The 24,688-nt window shown below is 24.3% G+C and overlaps 1 protein-coding gene across 5 annotated transcripts in view; it reads right to left on the bottom strand.

The window, feature by feature from the left end:
* Positions 1-1,513: 1,513 nt before the first annotated feature.
* The window catches only part of LOC100197914 (uncharacterized), a 34,888-nt gene continuing 11,713 nt past the window's right edge, over positions 1,514-24,688 (bottom strand). Inside the window, exons 2-12 of one of the 5 annotated variants that reach the window (XM_065813590.1) lie at positions 19,674-19,795; positions 13,557-13,616; positions 12,942-13,013; positions 9,166-12,057; positions 8,932-9,008; positions 7,890-7,963; positions 4,315-4,427; positions 2,947-4,139; positions 2,665-2,808; positions 2,287-2,441; positions 1,514-2,025 (exon numbers count right to left, since the gene is read on the bottom strand). In XM_065813590.1, coding sequence (XP_065669662.1) covers positions 1,653-2,025; positions 2,287-2,441; positions 2,665-2,808; positions 2,947-4,139; positions 4,315-4,427; positions 7,890-7,963; positions 8,932-9,008; positions 9,166-11,989 — 4,953 coding nt within the window. In that variant the 5' untranslated portion in view covers positions 11,990-12,057; positions 12,942-13,013; positions 13,557-13,616; positions 19,674-19,795 and the 3' untranslated portion in view covers positions 1,514-1,652. Of the gene's footprint in view, positions 2,026-2,286; positions 2,442-2,664; positions 2,809-2,946; positions 4,140-4,314; positions 4,428-7,889; positions 7,964-8,931; positions 9,009-9,165; positions 12,058-12,941; positions 13,014-13,216; positions 13,398-13,556; positions 13,617-13,755; positions 13,876-18,705; positions 18,883-19,673; positions 19,796-24,688 lie in introns of those variants that run through there. The other 4 variants (XM_065813592.1, XM_065813593.1, XM_065813595.1 and 1 more) reach the window with 4 other exon arrangements.

Genomic DNA, 24,688 nt, shown 5'->3' with positions numbered 1-24,688 from the left:
CAAATTTGACTTAATCTTTTCTTTTCAACTGTAAACGTGCATTAAGTTTCTAAAAAAGTGGTTAAATGCTACTGGATTGGTAAAACTGAAGTAGTGACTCGGTTAAATCATGGAAGTATAAAACAGATGGAAGTTCATCAGGCGGCAAACTCAAAGCAATTCGAGTAGTCTCGGGTGTATGCTTGTAACCAACAATAAAAAAAACTAGTTTCACTTGACAAAAAAACAAAAACAAAAAAAATTTAATGAAATGATTTTTATTAAAACATTAAAAAAAAGTTGTTCTTAGAATACGCTACATAGTTCTAACCATTTGTAACTATAATTATTAAACATAATGTATTACTAAAACATTATGTTTAATAATTATATATATTTAATAAAACCACTTTATTTTAAAAGCGTATGTTAGTTAAAGCTTCTTTTCTTGCTAAGACAATTTAGAAAAAAAATAAATATATTTTCTAAATAACTAAAGCTTAAAGTTTCATTAGTTGTTTATCATAATTCCATTCATGCTTGTAATAGTCCATTCATTTAAAATGAAGTTTAAGAAAAAGTTGTTATTTGCCGTTTCGTTGTCGCCATTTTTAATATTTATACTTAAATTTTATTGGCGAACCGTCAAAATATACTTTTAAATTATTATATACGTATCTATTTGCGTCAACGTATAAAGTTTAATCGTTTAAGTACAGTCTTGATGTTTACGAAACAAAAAGGTTATGAGTATAGTCCCAAAGCATTTCAATGCGGTTGAACTCCGTCTGTTTTATACTTCCACGGTTAAACTTGACAGACTTAAATAATTTTTTTTTTGAGGCTGTATGACATTATATTAATTGTAAATATATAAGTAATATATAAGTAATATGTGTATATATATATATATATATATATATATATATATATATATATATATATATATATATATATATATGTATAAATATATGATAGGAAAAAATAGTTTATAATATGTAATTCAACATAGTAAGAAAATAAAGTATATAATAGCATTTATAATACAAAAAATAATGTTAATAATAGAATTTTTTATATAATAATAGAAAATAATAGTATAGGAAAAATAGTAAAATTAATGACGAAAACTTGATTTTAGTTAGGGTTGCCAGATGTATGGCTTTTACGTTGGATAATACAGTGCCAAACCTATAAAAAAATAAATTTTTTTACTGTGTTCTCGTTCGTAAAAGCCGGACATTTGGTAATTCTAATTGTAGTGCAACCATGAAGTAGTTAAACAATCTTAGCGTTTAGACCGTACCCGGATAAGTAAATACTTGAACAAACTAAGTTAAGAAAGACTTTTTTCTAAACGTGTTGATTGAATATAACAGAAATATTCGAGTTCAATTAAAACTCGAGTCCGCGAAAATTTTGGCATATGAAAATAATCTGTTTTGAGAAATTTATGTTGATAAAATCATGGGAAGATATTTATTTGGATTTGCACTTTACTGTTTAGTTAGTGTAGCAAGTAAATACAACAAACTTGAAAACCAACGAATGTTATGAACATTATAAATATTAACATTAAAATCTACAAAATGGTATTTACAATTTTTTCTTTTAAAAAGAATTGAAAAAAATATATTATTGAAACAAAAACAAAAAAATAGATTATTTTAAGCTTAAGCAGCTCCGATCTTAGGTAATTTAAAATATTTTCCGTTTTGATAGCCATTAATAAGTTCAAGCGCAACCAACTGTTTACGAAGTTCTTCAGGAAATATGTCATGATCGGAAAGCACACTTTCTGTGGGACTAGGACAACGACTATCTAACTCTTCAGATTCATTTACAAAACTGACCTCCGAAGGTCGTCGTATCGGCATCATAAAACTCCTTCGCTTTTCACCGTGTCCATTAGGCAGTGGTTGGAACTGAGAAACCCTTCGTTGGGTAACAAAATAACTATTTCCTTGGTATTTTTTTTGCATCATCGCTGGCATAACTTCGCGAGGTCTCTCAAAAAATACAAATTCTTCGTAATGCTTGATTTCTCTATATAAATATATGTATATATATATATATATATATACATATATATATATATATATATATATATATATATATATATATATATATATATATATATATATATATATATATATATATATATATGTATGTATAAACACACACACACACATATAATATACAAATCTTACAAATTTCTCAACAATATTTAACTAAACTTCTGAATCGTAGTTTTTGTTATATATATCATTATTCAAAAATTTATAACAAATATTTTAATAAATTTACAGATAAGTAACTGGGCTGATATGTAACTTTCCACTTTCACTTGTAGATTCCATTTTATTAGCAAATGTAACATTATTTCCAAAGAGACAATACCTCGGCATTCTTGTACCAACTACACCAGCAACAACTGGACCAGAGTGAATACCTACCCGGATCTATATGCATATATATATACATATATATATATATATATATATATATATATATATATATATATATATATATATATATATATATATATATATATATATATGTTTATATATATATATATATATATATATATATATATATATATATATATATATATATATATATATATATATATATATATACATATATCAAATAAACAAATAAAAATATGTGTAATATAAACTGAACCTCAACAGGATTGCCTGTAGGCGCAAAAACCTTTTTTGCACGAGTAATCATGCTGATACCCATAGCTGTGGTGCATCGACCATGCTCTACATCTTTTTGATGGATACCAGCAACTGCCATATAAGCATCTCCAATAGTTTCAACCTGAAAAAAATCATCTAATTAGCTACACTTAGTAGGGAGTTTCAAATTTTAGAGCATAAAAGAAGCAGTTTAACTAAATAATACTGAAAAGATTGTTAAATTCTTTTCAGAAACATCAATTTAAAAACAAAATTTTGCCTTGTAAACTTCATAAGCTTCGCAAAGTAAATCAAATCCGATATAAAGATTGTTCAACATATCTGTAATATCTGCAGGATCAGATTTTTCACAGATAGCTGTAAATCCAACAATGTCAGTAAATAATATAGATACTTCTTCTTTTGTTACAGCTGGAACAGGTAAGTTTCGCATAAGACTTTCAGCAACATCCTTTGGAAAAATGTCATCTAAAATGTTTTCAGTATTCATTTTACTCAAAGCAAGCTCTTTAGAAGTCTCTTTTAGACGATTAGTAAGTACTTCTAACTGAGTTTTCAAATTGTCTTGCTCGTTTGTGCGTTCATTCACTAACAAAACTTCCCGAGTGGCATCATGAATAGGAATATCACTCAAGTATAAGTTACTTTCCCCATTAAGTTGTGAAACAAGATCAACTTTAGGAGAGCCAACAAACCATAAACAATCAGAAGTATCAAGTGTTGTCACTTGTCCTTTTAAAATTATACCATTATTAAATCCATCAAACGAAATTTCATTCACACTTGATAATATGAACACTGTATTTAAATTACTTTTCATTGATTCATAAGAAAAAGAGATCAAAGGTTTGAGTAACCGAAAATATTTTTTTATATTCAAACCATGTGTAGGTATAAAACGTTCAAGCAAGCGATTCAAAGAAGACCCCAATTGACATATGTTTAAATTATTATCAAGTATCATGTGAAATGGAAAAATAGAATCCATTTGAAAAGGTTCCATAAAAAGATCTGATGGTCGAGTTGAAAATTGCAAACTTAAAGTAGTATTTTTTTTATTAACCAATGAAGTAACTGCTTTTATAGATATCACTGAATAGTCATTATAGCTTTTGCGGGACTCATAAAGACTTATACGAGTTTTCATTCCATATAATACTCGAGCTGCAGTTTTTATAAATCCGATAAGAAAATAGTCAAGACATCTTTGATCACGATTAGAGTGGTAGTACATCATTAACGTCCCTTGTTTATCAAGTGCTGCATATAATGATGGTGGATACTCATCAGCAATTTTTTCAATTTTATGAATATGTCGTCTTATGTCATCAATATTGTTTATAAAATCACAAAGACTAGTTGCAATTGATTTTAATAGATCACCATATTTTGCTAGCGAAAATGAGAAATAATAATCACCAAACTTTTGAAGAAACAAATTGAAATTGATATCTAAATGAAAAAATTAGAGTTGTTCATATTTATCTTTTATTAGCAAAAAAATAATATTAATGAAGATTTTATATCAAAATGCCTTTTTTTCTATAAAAATTATATAACTTTAGAAATTTGTAAAAGTAAAAATACTAAACTAATACATAAAGAAAAATGTATATCTTATACTTACTCAGCACTTTAGAAGCAGTTTTTAAAACCTGATCAGTAACTTCATCATCAAAAATTCTATTATTACGTTTTTTAAACATCCAGATTTGATTTTTGGTGAGTTCTAGTTTTTTACTAAAAAATGATTTGAAATCTATGTATGTGTATGTGTGTGTGTGTGTGTGTGTGTGTGTGTGTGTGTGTGTGTGTGTGTGTGTGTGTGTGTGTGTGTGTGTGTGTGTGTCTATATATATATATATATATATATATATATATATATATATATATATATATATATATATATATATATATATATATATATATATATATATATATATATATATATTTAAACAACTTTAAAATGTATTCTACACAATAGAGTGTTCAATGTTCTTAAAAGAACAGAGCAATTATATATTAGTAGAAAACCACTTAACAAAGATTTTTTTCATTTTACACTGTTTCATCAACAAAGATTCATCAGATTTTCTGATAAATCTTTGTTGATGAAACACAGAGTAAAATGAAAAAAATTTTCGTTTAGTGATTTTCTACTAATATATATATATACACACACACACACACACACACACACACACACACACACACACACACACACACACACACACACACACACACACACACACACACATACATTTTGTAGATTAAACACTAATATTATGCCACTAATATACCCCTGCTGAGGAAACAGTACGATTTAAATGATGAAGGAACCTAGTAAATAGTTGGGTGATCTCTGAAGTCTTAGAAGTTTATTTACATTCAACAATTATACATATATATATATTTAAAGATTTTTAAAATTTTTGACCAAAAATTTTATACAAAAAAATTTATGTGATTTTCAACTTTCATTTTGCAATACTGCCAAGCAAATTCAGTTTGTCATGAACTCATGAACAGAAAGAAATCATAAATGTTTTAAATGATCTTGTGTTATTGTATATGAAGGTAAGAACTCATTCATCAAACTGAAGCATTTAGTTGTATAAATAAATCTCTTTTACATTAGGTTTTAACATTCATTTAGTAAAAAATTTAAAACAATTTTATAATGATAAAAAAAATTAAGCTGTTTAAAGTTTTGAATATCTGTAATTTATATTAATTTGGTGTAGCAAACTATTGATTAAACAACATTTTAAAACAAATGTCAATGTGTAATAAAAGACAAATTAAATATGATTTTAAAAGGGGAGGAACCAAAAAACTATAATTTTCAACATTATCAAATAGTGGAAAGATCAATTACTTTCCTGTCTTACTTTGCTTATAACTCTACTATGAAGTAACATTTTATAAAGGGAATATATTGACAGCAGAAACACAAAGGTCATGTGATGGTTTGGGATGGGGCATGAGCAGTCTAAATAACAAGTATAGTCGAGATCAATTAAGCAAAAAAAGAGTACTTATTCTGTGCACTTTCCTTCTAACAATTAAAAAAAAAAAAAAAAATAGCAGTGGAGAAAAAATACTGCCTGTATAAATTCTAAACTAAAGTCAAAAATATTGAAACCTGTGTATAAGGTACTGTAGCCTGTGTCTAAAAACTAAAGCCCAGGTCTAAATGTTGTGAAAGTCATAATATTTAAGAAAAAATAATAATTATTCATCATCATCGTTCAATGTTTCTTAATTCTAGAAGACTATAGAGTTAATTTTAACAAGAAGCAACAGTTTATTTGTTGGACCTTGCAAGAAATGAAGTGCAGGGTTTAACGAAAACAGTAAGAATGTGTTCATGCATTTCTAAAATAATGAGAAATACTAAAGAATTAACAAATACTTTGCTGAGAAATCACAATGTTAGCTTAGTATTAAAAAAAGCTTAGAAATATTCTACTAGCAAAAAGAAAAAAAAATTTAGATTACGCTATCAAGAGATTTTTTGTATGGGAGCTTTCAGCTATTTAGTGGTTTGCAAATTGTTAGGAATTTTGGGACTTTCTTTTATTTTAGATACCATAATTTAAAAAGTTGAACTTAGCTAGTAATTTGTAAAAATACTATTGATCCTCAAATAAAAATCATCATGCTTTTATTTTGATACAACATGAAATTTATCAATAACTTTACTTAAGATCGCAAACCTGAAAATTTATTAAACTAAATTCATGCTGATTGAAAAGTAATGAATAAAACAACCACTATTCAATTATGTTCTAAAAAATCTTCAACCAAAATTTTATATAACTTTTCTTATGAACAATCCGATTTATCATCACCCTTAGTTAGACCAATTTCAGAGAAAATATGTAAAAAAACATCTCCAGTATTGGAAAAATTTATCTTAAGTCAACAAAGATTAATCACAAGTTGAATAAAATGTTACAGTAAAAGTTATATTTGTATATTAAATATGAAATCTTAACTAAATGCCCACAATTGTTATATTGTAAACAACAATAAAATTACCACGAAAAAAAAAAACTTCAATTGTTTAATAAAAATACCTGTCCTTTATCTAATAAATGCTTAACAAAGAATGTTGCATATCAAGCAACTCCCGATTCTGCAAATCCTGGTAACACATCAATGAAAAAATCCTATATAAGTATAAGTGAAACACCTTTCAAACTAAGATATGCTAATAATATTAAGTCTCCTTACATTCTCAAATATAAAGTGTAGTAATAGAAACAATCTTCAATCAATGCAGGCAATTACTCATCTTTGAACACTTTTCTTTTTGATGTTTAAATTTAGTTGACTGCTTATTGCTATTGTATCTTCACTAGTTCATGGTTGTATGACCAATGATTAAATATTGTATCTTCACTAGTTCATGGTTGTATGACCAATGATTAAATATAGGGATGAAAGTTTAAATACTATTACAATAACACAATAGATTTTTTTTATTTTAAAAATAAATAAAATTTATAAATTTATAATAATTAACTTAACATTAGAACTATTATAAAAAAAAAGATTTGTGATAAAAAAGAAGCAATATAAAAAAAATGATACAAGGAGAATTTATATTTTTGTTATTCATAATTTTCAAGACTTAATCTTTTAACACAATAATGTATATTTGAAACTTTATTGGCTAATCATTAGCACAATAACGTATATTTGAAACTTTATTGGCTAATCATTGAAAATTTATAGAAGACTTTTAGAAAAAAAAAATAAAAATAAATGCAGTCACTAAAAACATAATACTCATTTGGAGACCAACCAACAGCACAAACACAAAAAACAATTTCTCACCTGGTGAACAACTAATTTGACACACACACAACATTTTATTGATCTATATTTTTGTTTTTTAATGATTAGCTAGCTGTTAGCCAAAGAGTTAATTTAATTTTTTTTTAAATGTCACAAATAACTAAATATCACAATACTTCAAATAAATAAAAATGTATGCTTAATAACATATTTTTTATAATTTTAACAAAAAAATTTTTATTTTTTTTATTCATTTTTTGCTATTATTGTCAAAAAGCTAAACAAAGAAGTGTTAATATTGACAACTAGCACATACTGAACAATTTAAATACAGCATAAATGAAATAAATGAAAATACTATATTGAACAAGATAATTAATTCAAAATTACACTTACACTATTTCACACCATTTTTCTTTTGTATATTCTTCACAAATAAAGTTATACAAGCAGAAGTTAAAATAACCAAACTAAATGTTATCAGATGAAAAGTTTACAAATATTAAATGTATTCAAGTAGAAAAATTTAATAAGGCTTTAAACAACCTAGTACCAAAAATACAAAAAAAATAAAGCAAAGCACCAATTAAAAAAACCTGTAGTAAACTTTTAGGCAATCCTTCAGTTAAGCGGTATAAAATAAAAATATTTATTTGCTTTTTTATGCTTGTCACATACACGTCTGAACATGGGTTAATACACCTCTAATAAATATGTCTGATGTGACACACTCTTCCACAGATTAAAAATAACATTTATTTGAGGGTCAGGTTCTGGGTTAAGATTTAGGGTTAAGATTAGGGTTAATTATCAAGTTAGAACAACCTTGCCCATGTTTTAACCCTATTTGGACCAGTGATTACCTTTAATCTGATCTCAATAATGACCCTTATTACCCTAAACCTTGCCCTCCATTGATCTATTTTTATTTATTTATGGAATGGTGTGTTGTTTCAGACATAATTTTAATAAGCCCAAAAAAAGAAAAATAATAATTTTAATTTATGCTGTTTAACTGGAGAATTACCAACTTTTAAATAGAAACAAATTAATTATACAAAATTTAAAGAAATATAAATTAAAGCACTAAAATAATATATATATATATATATATATATATATATATATATATATATATATATATATATATATATATATATATATATATATATATATATATATATATATATATATATATATACACACACACATAAATATAAATTAACACTATGATGTCATACTGAAATAGGAAGTTGCTGAGGGCATATACAGTGATACAGGGAAAATATGCATACACGCACACATATTTATAAATATATATATATATATATATATATATATATATATATATATATATATATATATATATATATATATATATATCAAACATTTTTGTTAAATAAAAACATAATTCTTTCAGTAATAATAAATTAAATACCATCGTGGAGAATGTTGTAGATTTTGATTCGTCCGGATTTAAATTCTTTTCAAAAAAAATTTCTTCTCCATCCCATTCTTAAATAAATTAAAATGCAACTCATTTTTTATTATAATCGTTAATATAAAAAACATGACAAAAAGCTATAAAAAAAATTATACAAATAACAAATAGAACCTTTTCAAAGTGTTAGTCACAATACAAAACAGTAGAATAAAAAAAAGAACAGCCTACTTTTAATAACTGGCTCTGAAACAACTGTAACATGAGAACATGTAGTTTCTAGAACTTCATTTTCATGTTTTTCAAGAACAACTTCTTTAAGTATTCGAACATGATCGGCAATATTTGTATTTTTTTCATTATTATAGTAAAATAATTTTTTTGAAGATGAATCTTGATCAGTTTCAGAACCTTCTTCTTTTTCTTCTTCATCAAACTTTAACTTATCAAATCCTAAGCTTGAGTACTTTGATACTGGTCGATATAAATCTGAATGGAAAGTAGATAATGTTTCTACACTGTCTGAAATTATATCTTGAGTCTCTTTATCAGCTACAACATCCAAACCACTGGTCTGAAATTTATTGAAATTCATAAATATTGTAGATGGTCTTCTATTAGAAACTTCAGATTTTTGATAGAAATTTTCTTTATGAGTGAAAACTGATTCTGATTCATTGATTGATTTGCTCATCTTTCGAGATAAAGGCATTTTTTGCTCTGATAGTTCATCTAGAGATAAAATACCAGAAAGTCCACTTCTGCGTTTTGGCATAAACTTTTTAAAGCTAGAAGAGCAATCAAATTCCTCTTGTGAGTTAGACCTTGAAGTTTTGTTTTCTATAACAGTTTCATCACTAATGCTACTAGTGAATGATGAATTACGAGTTCGATTTAAAAAAACATCAGAATCATCCAAATCACTTAAACTTTTGAAATTTTTATGCATTTCTGAGGTTGATACGGTTTTTGAGTCTGCTGGTTCAAAAAATCCAGATTCATTATCTGCGCGTTCACTTTCTAAACATAATGATGACATAATTGATTGCTTTCTTTTTGAAGAGCCATTTAACATATTACTAATAGCTGATTGGTTTAAATACCGATCTACAATTGAACACTTCCTGTGTCTTGCATTATTAGATGAGTCTTCAGATGATGATGATGAGTTATAATCATTTTCTATATCTTGTTGCCAATCTAAAACATTTAATTTAGAATATGGAACGTTAGGGAGCTCATTATAATAAACAAAGTTTGGACGATACGATGTTTCAATAGCAGAATCTACAGAAACTCTTTTATTTCGTAAAATCTCTTGACATGAGTCATATTTTGATTTATATAAAGATTGATTAGACTTTTTTGCTACTTTTCTTACTGACCCATCACAGAAAGGTTGTTGATATGGTGATAAAAAAGAATCACTATTGATTACTTTATTTATAACTGATATTTTACGACCTTTTTTACCTTCACTTGAATCTGAAGAAGAGGATGAAGAAGCGGATGAAGAGGATACATAAGATTTAGAAATAGAAATTTTAGGCAATAATTGTGTTGAACAAGACTTAGAAATGTCATTTGAAAGTGTATTACTTACTAACAACTGATCTTTTATTTTGTCACATGAAGACCCAACCTCATTACAAGTATATATTAAAGAACTAAACTCTGATAAACAAGTCAATTCTTTTACCTGGTTATTATTAAGGTCTTGAATGAAATTGTCAGACATTTTCTCCAGTTGTGTACTGTTTATAATTTTAGATTTATTATCACAAATAAAATTTTCTTCTAATACAGTTTTGTTTAAAATAGTTCTTTCACAATTATCAAAAGAACTATACCTAGATGGTAAAATACATTCTTTTTCATTTTTATTATCGATCAATTTTTGTGTGTCATTGTCATCAGGTAAAGTATTTTCAACACCTTGCTGATGTGCAACATAATTATCTTCTACTTTATTAACTGTTGGAGAAAGTTCAACTTCATTAGCAACTTGATACTCAGTTGAGTAAAGAGTATTTAAATCTGCTTTGTTATTATCTAAATGTAGTGAATTACTATCAGTACTTGTCTTAATATCTAATTTTTTTTTTACAGAGTCTAAAGCAGGATCGATATATTTTTTGACAGAGTCAAAAGAAGAAGATTTGTGATTTCTTTTAATAAAGTCTAATGTAGGAGCAATTTTTTTTTTAACAGAATCTAACGAAGAAGTCACAAGATTTCGTTCTATGGATTTTAATGAAGGAGCTACTAGTTTTGTTTTCACGGTATTCAAGGAGACTGTTTGATTATCTTCGCTTTTAATTGAATTTTTATTTGTAGCAATATGATTATTTGAAAGTTTTAAATTTTCGTTTATTTTATTAAAAAATAGTGGAGTTTTAACATTTTTATTATTAACGAAATATTCATTTTGATTTAATGTATCATTGGTACTTAAACAGCTTCTTTGATAATTATGATCTATCTCATTTGATTGGCCAGTTACATAAGAATCTAATAATTGTGTTTGTTTTATATTTAATTTATTTGTACTTTCTTGGGTTAAAGATGGTGATTTAGTTGGTTCCAACTGGCTGGGTAACTCTTTGATCAACTCAGAACTTGTTAAACTGTGTTCTTCATTGTCTCTTTGTGCATTGAGTTTAGGAACATCTCTACTCGCTTTGTTTATTGTATCAGACATAAGTTCACAACTTATACATTCATTTAAAAAGTTAGATTTTTGTTTGTTTATTTTATTTATGTTATTATTTTGAACACAATATGGAACTTTTTTTTGAGATTCTATTTGGCAAGTATTTATTGATGCATTTTGACGAGAATTGGGAAATTGCATTTTTTTCTTGTCACCAATTGTTTCAAACATTTGAACTAATGACTGCTTATTAACAGAAGACAAAATTTCTTTCTTGCTAACTTGAGCCTGTGAGTGTTTTTGCTTTGTTTGAGATAAGGCTTCATTATAGCTGCATATCTTACGATGGATCAATGGAGAAGGCTCCAAAAAATGAACGCTTTTTTTGGATGTGGAATTCATACTGTGATTTTGAAGGTTGCAAAGAATATTATCTATATGATTTGTTGTCTTAAAACTCAACAAAAATTCTAAAAGAAAGTATATATATTATTAAACATAATTGCAACTAATTGTAATTTGTAATTTCCTATTGTGACATAATACTTTCATTTTGATTTTTATCTTAATACACAAAATTATTTCTCAAAAAAATACTAAAAAGATAATTGGAAAGAAGAATCTACAAGATTACAACTATTTTTTTTTAAACATTTTTCCTTTAAATTTAAAAACAATGTCAACTACTTAAGATTTACCAACACTGTTACCTTGTATTTCCTAAAGCTACTAAACAAATACTCATTTTATCAAACTAATGGTAAAGTAAACAAAAATTGCACAACAGAGGAGTGTGTACACAAACCTTAATAACCATTTTTATAAACACCCCAGAAAATAAAAATGTCTCGTGTCATAACTTAAATCATATAAATGCCATTTGAATTTATTGATAAAAGTACTATTTAAAAAATACACAGAAAAAAATTAAAATAATAAAAATTATTTACAATAACATGTAAAATCTATTATGTTATATAACATTAACATATATAAATTTTATCAAAATTCAATGACAATTTTTTTCTCAGTTAAAAATTATGTCTATATCACAGTGGGAAACGGTCTACAAAAAATTCTTCAAATTGCTAAACGACAACATTAAGTTTCAAAATAATAATGTTGTTATTTACTTACCTAGTAATCAATATTTATCTATGTGATATAGTCTTATGTATTTACATGTTTACAATAACACAGTTTCTATCTATCTAGTATTCTATTAAGTAAAATCTATTTATAAAAATCCATTGAAGCAAATGTACATCAAACACAATTGCAAGTATAGAAAATTATCAAAAAATTATACTATTTGGTAATCAAAATTTTTTTTAAAAAAACTTGTAAAGCTTACCAGAGCTTTTCAATGTGCTTTCTCACAAATCACTTCATTAATACAAGTAAAGTTTCTTTTTCTCATGCATTCCTGAGAAACCATTGAGAAATAATGTAGAGGTTTATTTAAACAAGTATAAAATGACACATTCAAATGTTTATCAGCAAATGATAGATTACTGATATTACATACTTTACATAATAAACTTTTTTATATTAATAATTAATAACTATAAAATACTCCGTATTTTAATCAAATAGAATATATATTATATATTAATATTATAATATTACCCTATTATATTTATGGAGACACATTTTTAATATGAATTATTAAAATTTTTTTCAACTAATAATATTTATTGTCACTCATAGAGTGAGAAATTATTTCTAAACTTTTTTAATAGATGGCATAACATATTTTGAGCTTTTATTGACATATGATCATACACACGATAACAAAAAAAACAACATCAAAGAAACACAGAGGTTTCAAGGTTATATAGGATTAAAAACAAGTTAAATAAATGAACTTTTAAAAAAAAATCTTCCTTAACCAGTGAAAAACAAATAACAAAAAGTTATGACACCAAACATATACAGAAAAACAAAAAAAGTATTTGAAAATAATTACCTTTTTAAATGTCCAATAAATTTGCTAATTTGTCATCAACAGCAATAAATAATATCACACCTTGTATAAAAACACTTCAAATGTTAACACTAATTATTCACTGGGATACATTTAATAATTAATTAAAACAATACAAGACATATACAGTTATTTCTATAAAAAACTCAGATAATAAAATTGTAAATGATCATTAAAATACCAAGAATAACATTTTGTTGCTGTTTTACTGATTTTTATTTTATCTGTAAGAAAGAAAAAAAAAAAAAAAAATTCTGATTTATTAGCTATTGAATTCACATCAGATCTGAAAAATTCCTTCTTGAAATTCTTTAATAATATCTAATAAAACTTTTAATAAGTTTTAATCTCAAAAACCTTGGTTTGATAGTAACAGACAATCAAATTATGCATTAGTGTTGTTTTTTACAACATTAAAAGTTTTGATACAAAAATTTTTTAAATTTAATATTATTTTTCACCATCAAGAAATCTCAGTTTATTATAAAAAAACAAAACACAAACAATAATTTGTCTCAATTATATTTGCCTATTAGAAAAGAACTTTTCTCCTTTATTTGCATATATATTTTAAAGTCTAATAGAAATAACTACATTAGTATAAAAACTGCAAACAAAGAAAAATTAACTGTCATGCTATTTTTTATACATTTTCAAAAACCTGATGTTTAACAAAAATATTATTTGATGTATGCAGACTTGTACAATGCACATAAATAATGTAGCATTATAAGTCTATCATAATAATGTAATGTAATCAAATATTAAACTGGTACACTGTTTAGTATTTAGATACAATTGAAAAATAGCTTATTTAAATAAACTATGTTCAGCTAAACATAACTTATTTAATAAAAACATTAAAAATTTTTACTAATTAAATTAAAAAGCATATGACAAAAAATGAAAATGGTCATTTTAAATGATAAAAAGTCCATGTGTAGCATATTTTAACAACTCAAAAAAAAATTATTTAAAATTATAACTTATTAAAATGAGAAACTGACAGAGCCGCACTGGTGATCTATGAAATTAAAAAATAACCACACAAGTATTTCTATATAAGATTCTATAGTTTTAGAAAATAGCAACAAGTCACATATGTATTTATTAATGTGAATACAAAAAAAAACAAAAAAAAACAAACACATTTAATCTCTTATAAATGACATCAAATTAAATACAGTATCAAGTAAACTATAATGTCACATAATTATCATGTTTGACAACAATAGATCTTGCAACACAAAAATATATATTTCTATTAAATTTAAAGGATAATCTATATTTATTTCTACTTATTTCAAATAATCAGCATATTTGAATGGAAAAAATACAACAAAATTTAACATTCATTCAAGACTTTAATGTATCACATAAAGTATCACATAAAAAATTTCAATATTTATATACATTTATTCATAGAGTCAAACAAAATATGCAACATTAAAATAAAATATATATATTAAAATAAAAACTAAAAACAATGTTATATTAAAAAAAAAGGATTAAGTTTCATAAATAATTCCTCTAGAAAGCGGTAACTATGTAAAATATAACATGAAAATAATTTGTGTAAATATCTAAAAATTAAAAAAGATATTTCTTAAATGCTACTTTTATTTATTGTTAAACTGTAATAATAAATAATTATTAACCAAAAACTTTTTTTCTGATAAATGTAGATATCCAAAAAAACTCTTTCTTTAAAGTGAAAAAGAACATTAGATTGTATTAATAAATCATCAATTGCAAGCATGGAAATTTTATTTTTTTATTTTTTTATTTTTTTATTTTTTTTTTTATTTTTTTTTTATTTTTTTTTTGACCATAAGCATAATGATAATAATGACCATAAGCAGATTTTTTTTATGTCAATTTAAAGTTTCTTATATTTGTTAGTCCTGGTTTAAAGTACATTATAAATCTCTAGATTTATTACTTTTATACTTGATGTTGTTAAGTTTGCTACTTAACTGCATAACAATAATAAAGAATTTTGAGATAAGGTTGGTCAGCTAAGCCACCTAGATTCTGCAGGTCTTAAAATTATGCGAAAAAAACAACCAATAATAAGTTTATCATTTATATGTAAACAAAACTTTTTTTTAATTCTTTTTATTGTTAATGTTCTGTTATCATTGACAGTTGCAGCAAATGGCCTTTTGTTTTCTATTACTTTGTAATTTGTCAAAATAACTCTCTGAATTTGCACATAATTATCTGTTAATACATTAACTAACCAGTGAACAGCATTTATAAACTAAAACTCTAAATGTGATTTATTTCTTGATTTATTGTCTATTTGTAAATAGAGAATTTCAAATAATTGATAAAGTTGTTTACAACACTCTAGTATTGTGTTTTAATAAGATTTAAATGCCTAAACTTATGATTTATTGATCATAAGACTCAGTAAGTTGATCAATTATGCTTAAAATTTTCAGGTCACAATTTAAATAAGACTTTGATCCACCATATCTGTTAGCTGTTAAAATGCACTTCAAGGCATGATATTGTTAATCATGCCCCAAAGTGCATTTTAACAGCTAGCAGATATGGTGGATCAAAGTCTTACTCAAATTATGACTTATAAATTTGTAGCATAATTTTTATAGGTTACATAAACAATGCTTACTCTGTACAGTTCACATTTACAAAATGTATTCAATTATAATTGGTACAACAAAAGCCTAAAAACTATTGCAACCAAAATTATAAAAATGGTCCATAAGGAAGACTAAAACTCAATCTAATTCTAGTGCATTTCTATAGTGCTGTTCCTCTATCTTACACTTAAAGTTAGGCAAAGTATGAAAAAAAACTTTTTACAGGGTTTTACATAAAGATACAGAGATAATGAGTAGTTTTCACATTAACTTAACAATACAAGTTGTTTTCAAATCAAATCATTTTTAAGAATATTGTCGACAAGAAAAAATAAAAACCTATCTTATTTAATACAACTACTGAAAGAAATATGTACACTTTTATTACAAGCTATTTATTTTCCAAAAACCATTTTTACAATAGTATTAATAACAATAATAATAATAATAACATTAAAAATAACAATATTAAAAATAATAACAATAATAATTACTATAACAAAAGTAAAATATTTTAACTATAAAAATATAAGAAAACAAAACTAATACAAATTATAGTAATAGTAATAATAAGTATGTTTACAATAATAACAATGAATAATAATATTATAATGATAGTTATAAGCATAATATTATTTATAACAATAAGTTAATGATTCATTAGGATGATGCCACTCATACAGAAGTCTGATCAAAAGAGTGATGCCAATTATTAAATATAAGTAAAAGTAAGCACAAAGACATAGAACGTAAACACATAGATTAAAACACATAGAGCATACATTAAAAATAAACATGTAGAAATCATAACTTGCAGGCTATTAAAATAATTGACAGGGAAAAAAAAATAGTAATGATAGTAATTGTAGTAATAATACTAAGAAAATTAAAAGAATATTTTAATAATAAGAGATGATAATGTCAAGTTAGAGTAAAATATTTTTCAGAATTTTTTAAAATTGATTTTATTTAAGCAAAACACTTGAAATAAAAAAAACAACAACAACATTTAATAAATAACTTCATTTATCTCTATAATAACTTAATATGTAAAAACTAATTATTGTATTAAAAATAAAACATTTAACTGCTGAGGTTAATTATGCAATTTTAAAACTGTTTTTTAATATTTTAAATTTGCAAATGAAACATTAAATGCAAGTTTAGTTACAACAAGAAAGTAAAAAAAAAATTAACTTAGTTGAATATATAAAGTTTCTCTAGGACCTTAAACTCTTGGTCCTAATATTAGCGAAACTAAATTTTCAAAAAAATTTCAACTAAAACTTAAAAAAATAGCAAATAAAGTGCCCATTTTAAAAAATTGACTGAAAATATTTCCAAAAAATCTGTTTTTAAATAAGTTGCTGGTTTTTTTAATTTGTTTTTTTTTTTTTAATTTTGTTCAACAAAACAAGATTTTCAAATCAAAAACTACATTTGATAACATAACCTCAAAAAAGAAAAAAAATAAATAAAAAATAAAAAACTTATTTTTATATTAAATATTTATTCATATTTTATTCTTAGAACCAAGATTGCCTTTTAAAAAAAAAGTTTTATGAAGTTTTATGAAAAAGCAGAAATATACCATCTCATTTGAAAATTTTTTCTTTTTTTGTTTATATTAATAGTTTGTCTCATGAGAGTTTCAAATCAAAAACATATTGTTTTTTAGATTTAAAAAAATAAATTGTCCTGCTTAAAACTATTTTTATTACCTTGACCAAGACTCAATTTGTTAAAACCATTGCTTATAAATATATATATTTTTATTACTGTACTTTGATCAAGACTCGACTCGTAAAAACAATTGCTTATAAGTATATAGACAATATGACTTTTAAATTTCAACTAGGGTCATGTTTAAACATGGCTAAATCATCATTTCAGTATAGATTTAAATAAAATCTAAAATAGCAAACTCCAGAAAGAGAATATTTGCACCTATAAAAACTTGACATTAAATCATAGTACCAAAAGTTGTTGTTAAAAGACTCCTAATATGTGACAACAACATCAATAATAAAAAAAGAGAAACTCATTATTAAAAATTCATTATATAAAAATTTAAAACTGTTAAAATTTTTAAAAAGTTTTCTGCATCATTTTTGAGTGTAACTAAAACAATGAAAAACTTTAGTAAAAAAATACTTGAATTATATGTTAAACATAAACTTTGATAAATTTAATCAAAATAATAACATTAAAGAAAAAATATAAAAAACAAAAGAATTGAGTTTTGAAAAAAAAATTTATTCCAACATTAAAATAGCAACTTCCAACAAACCCTATTTAAAAAATAAAGGAATTTTAGAAAAAAAAAATTTTTTCTTAAAGTTAATATTATTAATAATAGAAAAGACTAAAATAATTTTTGTAGAATAGTAATAGAATTAAAACCTTTAAAAAATTAGCTTTAAAAAGTTATTATTTAAAATTTGATTTGAAACAGAAAAAACATATGTTTAACAAAAATATAAAAAAAAAAAATTTGAGGTTAAAAAAAATACATTAAAAACCTTTAGCTTGATTTGCAGAATTTAATTTAAAAACTTTCCATTCATTACCAATAATCTATGTTAAAAAATGTTGTTTTTTTTCTTTCTATATCTTTTAAATTAAAAATTTGGTTCAAACTGATAAGGAGGCATTCAAGAAATTCATTATAATGAAATTGTTTTTCAATTAAAAATAATATTTTTAAATACAATATGCAAAAAAAAGCATTATGCATTACACATTGTTTATAGGGCAGTGATGTCACTCAAATATCAACATAATAGAATAAAAACATTTTACAGTTTTGAAGACTATTATCTATCTTTTAGAATACTTTTCAAAATATGTTTTCTTTTATTAAATATTTGAATTTGTATTTTGCTCAAAGTAAATTTATTTACTTCAAATTATAACTTTAGGCTTAAAGCTAATATGTTAGTTACTTGCTATAAAAAAAAAATAATTTGTTACACAACATTTTAGCTCAAAATTATTTGTTTACTCTTGCTAACAAGTTTGCATAATAAAATAATTTATTGTTTAGTTGTTTTTATTTATCAAATTCACCTCCCCAAGACTCCAGAGCTACTACAGTTTGAGAAGGCTACTCTTTTTTTTTTTAATTTTTCTAATTTTATTTGCAACTCTCTTAATGTTCAACTCTGAAACACAAACCTCGTTAAAAAGACCACTGAATGGAGAAACAGGTGAAGGGTACCACCCTCCAGAGGTGTATGGTGGATTTGAACTTGAAACCTCATGATTGTTAGCTGAGTATTCTACTATCAATCTACATTAAGCTGCTCAAAAAAATTTTTTTTTGACTAAATTGTTATTATTTTTTTTTACTTTATTGTCAAACTAGATTGTTGATTAGCTAAGAATGTTTAAGTTAAATAAAGATTCAATAGAGCTCTATAGTTTTTTAAACATGCAATATTATATTGTACACATAGATCTTGTTTAAAATATACTTCAAAACATATACCTTTTGCTTTATTGAATATTGAAATCACAATTATAAGCATTCCACAGAGATAAAATCTTGTCAAGGTTCATTCAATTACAGAGTCCATCACTTAAAGTCAGCTTGTACACCTAAGTGTGTATCTATAAAAAAAAAATAAACTGTCAAAACAAAATCAGGCTTTACTTTGGTAAAGTTAGACATATAGACACATATATACACATAGACATATATACATTAGGGTGGAGTGAATTTTATTTTTTTTTACAATTCATTTAGCCTAAGTGTGCAAAAGTTGTCTATTCATTTCAGAAATACTCTGGATAAATATCAATGCTCTAGGAAATTTTCTTGAGGTGCCTCCAGACCTTTAAAATTTTAATGGGTCCCTAATATTATATAAAAAAGAAGTTTTTTAAAAGTATGTCATGTTGGGTTTCAAAAGAAGCAAAATTTTATAAAAGTTTCAAAAATAACAATTATTTTATAAAAAAATTATTATTTAAGATTTTTTTTGAAAATATTATCAAAAAAATAAACTTTTTTCATTTTTAGTTTAAAAGGTCATTTTTTCTGCAATAAACTATAAATAACAATTTTTTTTAAAAAATAATTGTTATTTTTTAAATTTTTATAAAATTTTGCTTCTTTTGAGACCCAACATGACATACTTTTGAAAAACTTTTTTTTATATAATATTAGGGACCCATTAAAATTTTAAAGGTCTGGAGGCACCTCAAGAAAATTTCCTAGAGCATTGATATTTTTCCAGAGTATTTCTGAAATGAATAGACAACTTTTGCACACCCAGGCTAAATGAATTGTAAAAAAAAATAAAATTCACTCCACCCTAATATACATGCATAAATGCATACATATATTCATACATAAATTTTTTAAAAGAAGTCTGTAAACAATTTGAATGCTAAGGCAATATTTTTAATATAAGATCAATCATTTTTAATACTGATTTGGAATATTATATTGATATTTAATTAAAAATAACTGATGAAATTAAGTTGTATAAAGGTAATTAAAATACAAAATAAAATGAAATATAATAGCAACTAATTATTTTTACTGACTTTTGTTTTATTTATTAAAGATGTTTATATGGATGGGAAACCGTCTATAAACATAAATTTATCTATTAGATTTTAACCAGATAACAAACCTTGTAAAAAAACATTTTCCTCATTTAAATTAAATGAGGAAAAAATTGAAAAAATGATGTTTGTTTTTTATCAAAAATTAAAAAATAAGCTTTATTTGAAATTTAATCAAAAAAATATTTTGAAAATGAAAAACATTATATTACTTATATTATACAAAAATGTATTTTATATTATTGAAACACTTAAATAAAGTAACAAATCATTGCTAATGGAATTTTTCTAAATTTATAAGAGCAACATAATTCTGATAAAAGAAAAGAATATTTAATCTTACCGTTAAAATGGAAATGATTCTATTTTCTTTTATATTACTACAAAGAATTTTTAAGAATCTTTTTTTGTTTACTTCATTTAATGAAGTAAACAAAAAAAAGATTCTTAAAAATTCAAATAAAATTTACTCATTTTAACAAAGCGTTTTAAAGATTTTAATATTTTTCCTATACTATGCATGACTTTCTATAAATATATGTATGTTTAAAAAATGAATGTTTAAACAAAGCATGAAATGGTTTAGTTTAAACATACATTTATGTTTATATAATGGTTAAATAAGAGTTAAATTTTTTTTTTTTTTTTTTAATGTGTAAACACTAGCATGTGAATATGGAAACTTACTATTTTTAAATTAGTAAAAAAACACTATAAATTTAAATTAAACGTGCATATTTATAAAACAATCATTGAAAATTGTTACTTTACTTTAAAGAGTTTCCCATAGTATTATAAAAACATTAGTAAAGATAAAAGATTTAAAGTTTATTATACCAAACAATAGTATAATAAACTTTGAATAATTAGTTTTTACATATGATTGAAGTCCTTTCTGACCAAGACTGATATATATATATATATATATATATATATATATATATATATATATATATATATATATATATATATATATATATCATATATATATATATATATATATATATATATATATATATATATATATATATATATATATATATATATATATATATATATATATATATATATATATATATATATATATATCAGTAGTTTACACTGGATTTTTAAATGTTTGAGTTTTGACACTTACAGGCATTGTGCAACCTCCAAACTTTTGTATGTTTATTCTTATATAAAAAAATGTTTTGCAAAGAATTGGGGTGATTGGAGCTTGGGAACAAAAAAACCCTAATTTTTGGGCCCACCCAGCCCTTAACGTGGGAGCAATGAGTTTATAAAATATTTTCTTTACTATTTTTATCTAAATTCATACTCATATGTTTTTTTGTTCCCAAGCTCCAATCACCCCAATTCTTTGCAAAAAATTGTTTTTTGATATAAGCATAAACATACAAAAGTTTGGAGTTTGCACATTGCCTGTTAGTGTCAAAACTCAAACATTTAAAAACCCAGTGTACATATATATATATATACTTTAAATTAATCTATAAATGGTAAGATAAAAGAAGGAATTAATTTAAAAAAAAAATCACATTAACTTTTGAATGACATTTATGTAAAAAAATTTGTTACAAAAGTTTGAATGACAATTATGTTAGATACAAGCTCTGAGTACTAATGAAAAAACTCAAATAAATTTAAATTTTTATTTTGTTTTTGTTTTATTGTAATGATTGATTTTTATGCTTGAAAAACGCTAATACTTCGCAACAACTATTTTTTAATAAACGATATATACAGCGATGTAATTTTAATAAATGATGTCTGGAAAAATAATCTTTGCTTTCACAACAAAATCATTAATAAAATGATAAGCTTTTAATAAATAAAGTAAATAAAATAATGTAATTTTTTTATTTGTTACTCACTAAACTTTTTTAATAAAAAATCATTTGTATTTGCATAGCAGTAATTAGAAATTTAAGAAATAATCATTTAAAAATCCAAGAATTTAACCAATTTTAATTCCTTTATGCAAATGTTGAGAAAAGAAAGAAATTTGTTAATATCGAACATTTTAAAATATGTAATATTATATTTAATTATTTAATGTTAACAAGAATAATAAAAAAGAAGTTAAACCACATTTAACTCGTTTTGCAGTAATTAATATTATTACAAAAGATTTAAAAAAGTTAATGTCTTTAAAAAATAAAGAGAATTTTATGACCTCAAACTCACATTAGGCTATTGCGTTAAGCATTTTTTATTTAAAACAAGGCCTGAGTTTTCTAATATCATTTTTGCGCTCTTATTCTAAAAACGTGAACTTTTTTCAGAAAAAGAAGAAAAATAAAGAATGAGAGAAAAGATAGATGCTCCATGCCAAACCTTTAGCAACCCTCAGAATTAGGAAAAATGAGGTCGGCAATAATTTACCGACCTCAATCTTTTAGAAGTCAGCAAAAAAAATTTGATACAAAAGTCTTACCATAAAAGATAGAAATGTGGTCAGCAAAAAATTGCTGACCTCAAACACTTTTAGGTCGGCAGTTAGGTCAGCATTGCCGAATGCCGTCCCTAATTCCGAGGGCTGCTTTGTCAATAAAAGCAGCACTCAATTGCGGCAGTAGGCTATAAGATAGTCAATGTATGTATTGAAGCCCCCACAATAGGGGGATCCAAAATTACCTTTTTTTGGATTTTGTTTTAACCACTTTTTCTTAATTAATTTTTTTTTTGAATTACTTGATACTTTTTTTTCATTATAAATATTTGGCCTTCTACTTCAATTTCAATAAAAGTGATTATTTTGATAAAACAATCAACTGTTAAATGAAATGAAATCATTACTATTATCAAAGTAGAAACTGTGGTAAATATTTTTTTTTTCGTTTTATCAATAAAATGCGTAATAATTATGTGTAGTTATAAATACAACAAAAAATTAGGCATTATACATGAAATTACTTCATATAAGGAACAATTTGTAACAATTATTAGTGAAAATGTGAAATAACTTCATTACAACCGTGGTACAGAGATTTGAGTTCTTTTTCAGAATTAAGAACTGAGGATCAATGTTTGCTCAGTTCAGATAAGTAACACTGGTAAGGAATGAGGTGCAAACTTAAAATGCTCTTCCATGGTGCTTTGTGACAAAACACCATGGAAGCTCTACTTGGAGCGGCTTAACGACTAAAAGCGTCATCGTAGGTAATTGTGGATTGTTGTGAGGACTTTCTATGTTAAATAGAAACTTTTAATTAATAGCTTATTCTTCTGTAGACATAAGACAGCGTTTTCTTGTATTTTTATCAACAATTATGATTTTAAATAAAGTGGATCTTTCCTGGAATAATCTACTATTTTTTGATTATTACTAAAATAAACATCCTATTCATCAATCCTTTTTGACATTTAACAGATCTTACTCTTTTTTAATATATTTATTGACATCTGCAAGTTAATGGACTGCCTTGTAATTTTAAACAAGTCAAGTCAAGATTTAATATCTTTTGGGCATCTAATCTGAAGATTGCAGTTGTTTTTTTGCTAACCCACTCTTTCTTAGCTATTTCTGTCACTGGTTCCAACAGTATTTTATATTTTTAAATTTTTAAACAGTAAGATACATTTACCAAAATATTTTAAAATTACCTAAATCTTAGTTTCACAATAGTTTGGATATTTAAGTATATTATCACAAGGAATTTTTGTAATTGACGGTATTTCTGAAGCCGATTGCAAAGAGTGCGACACTGACGCTTAAGTTCAATGTTTTTTGTAATTGTTTTATAAATTGAAAAAACTTGATTAAAAATGAAATACATCAATTATTCCATCATTGTATCTTTTTCTAAACCCATAATACTTTATTATTATCTGTCAAAGAAATATAGTTAAATTTTGCTAAACTACTTGCAAGAATGATACAATCATCCAAGTTTTTTGGTGCGTATATACAAACTGCTTCTGTGACTA

Source organism: Hydra vulgaris, chromosome 12 (genome assembly GCF_038396675.1).
Source record: "Hydra vulgaris chromosome 12, alternate assembly HydraT2T_AEP".
NCBI classification, from domain to species: Eukaryota; Metazoa; Cnidaria; class Hydrozoa; order Anthoathecata; family Hydridae; genus Hydra; species Hydra vulgaris.
The sequence above is the reverse complement of the archived record's forward strand: the minus strand, read 5'-3'. Positions and strand labels throughout refer to the sequence as shown.